This window comes from Neopelma chrysocephalum, unplaced genomic scaffold, assembly GCF_003984885.1.
Source record: "Neopelma chrysocephalum unplaced genomic scaffold, ASM398488v2 Primary Assembly neopelma1_97, whole genome shotgun sequence".
Taxonomy (NCBI): Eukaryota; Metazoa; Chordata; class Aves; order Passeriformes; family Pipridae; genus Neopelma; species Neopelma chrysocephalum.
The window spans coordinates 3,597,238-3,603,237 of NW_020897760.1; the positions used below are offsets into that span (position 1 = coordinate 3,597,238).

General features: G+C 45.8%; 1 protein-coding gene across 2 annotated transcripts in view; it reads right to left on the minus strand.

Annotated features, from left to right (window-relative positions):
• Positions 1-5,903, minus strand: part of SYDE2 (synapse defective Rho GTPase homolog 2) — a 29,176-nt gene extending 23,273 nt beyond the window's left edge. For both annotated transcript variants that reach the window (XM_027694262.1, XM_027694261.1), the window contains exons 1-2: positions 5,795-5,903; positions 1,654-2,376 (exon numbers count right to left, since the gene is read on the minus strand). In XM_027694262.1, coding sequence (XP_027550063.1) covers positions 1,654-2,376; positions 5,795-5,903 — 832 coding nt within the window. The remainder of the gene's footprint in view (positions 1-1,653; positions 2,377-5,794) is intronic.
• Positions 5,904-6,000: the final 97 nt, after the last annotated feature.

Consider the following 6,000-nt stretch of genomic DNA (forward strand, 5'->3'; position numbering starts at 1 on the left):
GTACCTTAATTAACTCAATGCATAACAAACAAATCAGGTGAAATTCATAACTTCTCTCCTGGTTTCATGAGACACTTGAAATAGGCAACTTTGCTTTCAGAAATAAATGCTTCTCCAGTATGAAAACAACTTTGGCATTTTTCTTCTCACAGAAAGAGATTTCTTTCTTAAAAAAAGAAATAGTCACCCATGTATTGAGAGTAACCACCTAAATGGGAGGCAAACAGTTTGTAGGACACACATGGCTTTCCTAAATAACCATGTTTACTGACTTCTACAAAGCATCTAGAGCCCCCAACAAAGACAAAAATCTACCAAAGAACATGATATTTCATGTTTGGCAAGCAAATAAAACAGGTCTAAGTATTTAATGCAGCTAACAAAGTGAGCTATTTCTAAAAAAAATGCCCAAGAACTTTAACACACTTTGCAACTACAAATATGCTTATATCTGCAGCATTTCCACAAAAAGAACAAAATGTGAGCCCCCAAAAGACCAAGTGTTTTTTGATTCCTCTGTTTACAGTGGTTGCTCTGGTGCCTTTGAAAACAAACCCTATTCCCAGAAGTAATCTCTGCACCAGGAATCCAGTCACAGCAGCTCCTGACACACAGGGACACAGGGTCAGAGGCTGCCAGAATGGCAAGGCTGGATGGAGACAACCCAAATGCAGGGCTCCTCCAGAGGGCGATGCACACCTGGGCTTCCATGCCAATGTTTCAGGCCCTCGCTAAGGATCGATGAGCCAGGCAGAAACACAGGCTCTTAAATGTCAGTGCTAAGAAAGTGTGAACTTTCTCCAAAGAGGGGGACCTGGAATTCCCTGTCTCCTGAACTTTAAGCTGTTTTTAACTTTGAACAGGATACTAGAGTTAAGGTCAAGATAATATAAGGCACGTAAGTAATTAAAAATAATACCTTTTTGGAAAGGGCTGGGAGGTTTTTTTCTACTTACTTTTGTTTGGTGTGGTTTTATATTTGTTTGAGGTTTTTTAATAGACTGGGAAAAATCTTTAATAAGATGCTGAATTCACACACTAATGGAATTATGGAAATGAGACTATCAAACACTCAGCCAAAGATAACAAGGAACAAAGAGGCTGGCTTCTGAAAGTGAAAACCACTCTCCTCCAGTCTATTAGATTAGCCTGAGACAGTCAACAAGACAGTAATTACAGAAAGCAATGTGATGAATAGCATTTATATGGTCTTCCAAAAAGTCTTTATTAAAAAGTCCCAGATAGCAAGGTAAAGAAACTTGTGCAGACATTAAGTAGCTTTGAGGCTGGACTCCAAGGCCAGGGCTGGACACCAGCTGACAAAGGAAATCCAGTGTGTCCTCACATTACCAGGCTTCATCAAGCTCACTTTGTAAAACTTTTGTCTTTAGTGAGGTGGGGACCAAAGAGTACAGAGGCCAACCACACCTGGACATGCCATGAACAAACTGACTGAAAAACAACCATGCAGCTCCACACTTCACAGGTATCAGCCTCACAACCTGAGTCATTTTCAACGAACCTGACATGCATTTCCACCTGAAATTTGCTTGATAATGTAAAAGGAAGAGAAAGAGAAGAGACATAACAAGGGTTTATTATTCCTCTAAAAGACAATAAAGGTCATAACACTTATGTTCCTAACACTCTTACCTGTTGAAGGGCACTTAAAGGCAGGATTGTCCTCCGCTGCTGGCATACTGGGAGCCTTGCAGGCAAACTTTTGCCGGTGCTGCTGCACATGGTCCCCGGGATGTGCGGCATCGGCCTGACTCCCTTCACCAGGCTGCACTGTCCAATTGTTCCCTATGCTCTCCATGGAGCGTGTGGGACCGTCATGGGGACTGGTGGCCATCCCAGAGTCACCTCCAGGGTGGGGTTTGTACCGAACTGATGGAGAGCCCACAGCAACAAGGCTATTTGCAGCAGAAGGGTGGACCCCCGGCAAGTCGGGCTCATCATCTTCAGGGATGGGGTTGTACCATATTTCTCCCTCATCATCCGCGTCATTGTCCTCACCCAAGTCCAAGGCAGTGCTCCTTGCCGTGGCAGGGCTCGTGGTGCTTGACATGGGACAGCCTCGCACAGGGCGTTCCTGCCCCACTGGAGATGTGGAAGGAGCCCATGGCACTGCAGGTTCAGGCAGTGGGATGGGGGATTTGGGTACCGGGATAACAGCCCCATGCACCTCCTTACAGGTATTTTCTTCTTCCAGAGGAGGGGGAGGCCGCCGGTGTGTGCTCTGCTGCAGCCAGCTACGTTTCTTAGAAACGGTAATGCTGTTCACCTGTGGCCTGTGCTCCGGGACCTCGCTGGCCTGGGGGCACTTGGGCTCCTTCCTGCTTCTCGAGGCTATGTAAACATTTTCTATTAAATCTGTTCCCAGAAAGACAGACAAAAAGAGAGGGAAAGACAAATGTTTAGAATATCGTTTTGCTTCTGACAGACAAACACATTTGCTGTCATATAACACTTGCATTAGACCTCATCCGAAAGGACAAAAGATAAGTTGATATGATCATAAAATTAGATTTCAGCCTGTCAACACAGAATGTGCACATAACTAATAAAGAGTCAGGCTTGTTTGGCTGTGTTTTTAACACCATGTAATTTAGATAAATGGCAGTGAGATAGCTCTGCTGAAAGGTCACGCATACTTCCACAGAAATGGCTGCTTTTTTCTGCCAAGTTCAGGTACAATTGGTTTGAAAAGGTACTACACAGTATTTCTCCAGTTTACCTTTGGTGTAACGTACTGCTTAAATGTCTACAAAAACCCCACACAGATTCACTTCTAGATTTCTATATAAATAAAGGCGAAGATATCTCTTGCACAAAAATCTTCAGAAAGGGCTGTCCTTACCAGCTTTATCCGACAATTAAGATAGAAGTATCCTCTTATTTGGGGGGAAATAAAACAAAATACACAATCAAGAAAAGAAGGAAGGAGAAAGAAGAAATTTAGAAAAGTTTTTACACAACCAAAATTTCATAAAACTACTAAAAAAATTCCACTGACTGTTCCCAAAACTTGACATAGTTTCTTTGAAGTAACAGCCAAACATTTAATTGTGCATTGAAAGAGCCCCTCACACTTGAGCCCCCTGTCAGAGCACATCCGAGCTCCACTCAGCAGCAGTGCCATACCCCTGGCAGGCTGCAGGGCACCACAGCCGCACGTCCCAGCCAGGGAGCTGGGAACACTGCACTAGGATTGGAAGGAAAGCTGCAAATACATCCAAATTAAAAACAGGAGGACAACCAAGACAGGGTATCCTCAGCCACTAAGGCTGAATGGAGATAACTGGGCTCTCATAAAACAGACAACTTGTTTTCATGTGAAGCCCTCTGCACTTGGAAATTCCAGATGGGAACAGCTATTTTTTACTGCTTGAACATTATTCCAAGCAAAGAATTATTTACACACCAATAATGGATGCTGCTAAAACGTGGACACCTCTCTGGCGGACACAAGGAGCAGCTCTGTAAATCCAACCAAGTTCACTGATTTAGAGGAAGACATGAAAGACTGTCATTTGAACACTTTCCCTTTGACCCTCTTTCTAGGTTTGTACTTTAATGGTAGAAGAGATCCTTGATAAGATCTGAAACATCACCATTTTATTTGATGAAAGATTCATCATTTGGCGACTTTTCAAAAGAGTAAGGTTTGCTTGTTTAGCTAAAATGCAATATAATCACTGTTTGTGATTTGAAGAATTAATTTGTTTCAAAGAAGTAACAAAATTAGCCATGACCATTTTGAAGTCTGTGCACACCTCCACTGAAGTGTTTTGCTACACTGGGGCCTAAATTGGTCAGTTAACAGAATCTGAGGAAGACATGAACACAGATCTCTGTCAAAGTTTCAGTGATTTGCCAGCAACCATATTCCTTCCCCCACCCACAGCCTGGAAATGTAAGCATACCATTGTAAAAGCTCCCCCTTACACACTTTCACTACTATTTCAATAAAAACTAACCAAAAGGATAGGAAACTAATCTGCACTGGGCATAGGGCTATTCCTATGTTTCCAAAAAGTCTGTTTGGATTGAGGACTTCTCAGGCAGGCATCCTCCTGACAGTGACAACTATCCCAAAGTCCTTGCTTTCGTCCAAGGAGTTGTCCCTGATCTGGTGACAAAGAGATGGAGCGTCTGAGAGCTGTATTTCCACAAACAAAAATATCTGCTGCTTCCTGCTTTGCCGTAGAAATGTGGGCCCTTCCGCACTGGTTGAGACAGCCCACAATACTCAAAACAGCGGGCTCCTAAGAACTGCAGTGTGCCTAAAAGTACACACAAGTGACACATCTGGCATCAGCCTCAGGCTGCTCTTCAGTCCCAGAAGCAGCAAACTCAACTTTATTTTCAACATCCATCCGGGTATCTTGATAACAAGCCATCTGCAAGAGCTTACTGCAGAAACATCAATAACCACGAACCTCAGCCCACTCCAGCAGTGCTGCTGCTTGCAGAGACACGCCACCTACCACACGTCTCAAGTCGACCCCATCTCTGAATTAGCCAACATGCTGCCAGAGGTCACTGATTGTAAATGCTCACTGAAATCCATCCAAATGATACACTTAAACATACATCTCCCAACTGCAGCTTCTGCTTTTGCTAACAATATTTGCAAGCACTGCTTCCCCTTTATTTGAACTTGGCCCTGATCCTGAAAGCCCTTATGCCTGTGTTTATTTTAGTAACACACTGCTTCATTTGCAAGTATCTGCAGAACCAGTGGTTTGATATCACAGAGCAAGTTTTCAATGTTGTGAGCTGTTATAGGAATGAGTTGACTTTACATAAACACAAAGTTTTGAGAGACATACTGGTCAGGCAAATAGTTTTTGTTCTAGAGCAATGTTTCATTCAGAAGAATGCTGCCTAGTAACTACGAGTATTTTAATATACATATTTCATATTATATTTGATATAGTTAAGACCAAACCTCCACACAAATACAGAACATGGGAACGGTTCCTTCTCAAAAGGCTTCAATAGAGTGTTTAAGAAGAAAAAAAATAGTCAAGTGTTCCCTTCACATTCCACTCTATCTACAAAAAAACTAAATAAATCAGTATTTCAAGGTAAGCCATGACAGTAACAACACCTATATGCTCAGAAACCAAAGATTCAATGTTTCAGCTCAACTGAGATCAAAATTGACATTCTGCCGGCTCCGTGGGCACAGAATACACCTCACTGCGATACCATGCCCTGCTGTGCAGACTATGGAAGCGGGGAACAGCTTTTTCCAGCCTCTCCATATATGGATCAAACAATCCACAGTTCTCCTGGCTGATACTTAAAACACGTTCTCTTTCACCAAGTTTCCTAGCAAAAGCGTAAAATATAACTACTACGTATTCAAATGGAACAACGGCACAACTGAAAACCGGTCTGTAAGACTTCCAGCGCATCTTTAAAAAACGAACAAACCAACCAACCAACCCCAGGAGCAAACAGCAGCCAAGCAGTGACAAGCAGCTGTAGGACACGAGAACGAGCTGCGACGCGCACGCAGCGCTGGTCTAAACTCCAGAATCTCTCGCTTTAACGAGGAATTTCCACTCCCCGGCAGAAGCGCAGGCACCGACGGGACGGTATCGACTCGACACCCGAGTTCCAGCCCGGCCCCCGCGCTCCGGGCAGCGGGCTCGGCGCATCCCGGCGCCCGCGAAGCTCCCCGACCGCCCGCGCCCGGCAGGTGGAGGAGCGGCCACGGGCGGGCGGGAGCCGGAGCCGGGCACGCAGAGTCCCGCGGCCGCGCCAGGCACACACTTACCCTGCGGGGCGCAGACCCCGCCGTGGCGGTGCCCGGCGCCCGCCGCCGCGCCTCGCTGGGACCTCCTGCCCCGCAGCTTGGAGAGCGTCCTGCGGAGCGGGTCGGCCATGCCTGGCGCTGGCGCTGCCGTCCCGCCGCCCTCAGCGGGCGCTGCCCCCCGGCCCGCCCGCGGCCCCCCCCTGGCGCGGCGGCCCCGGCGGCAGCCC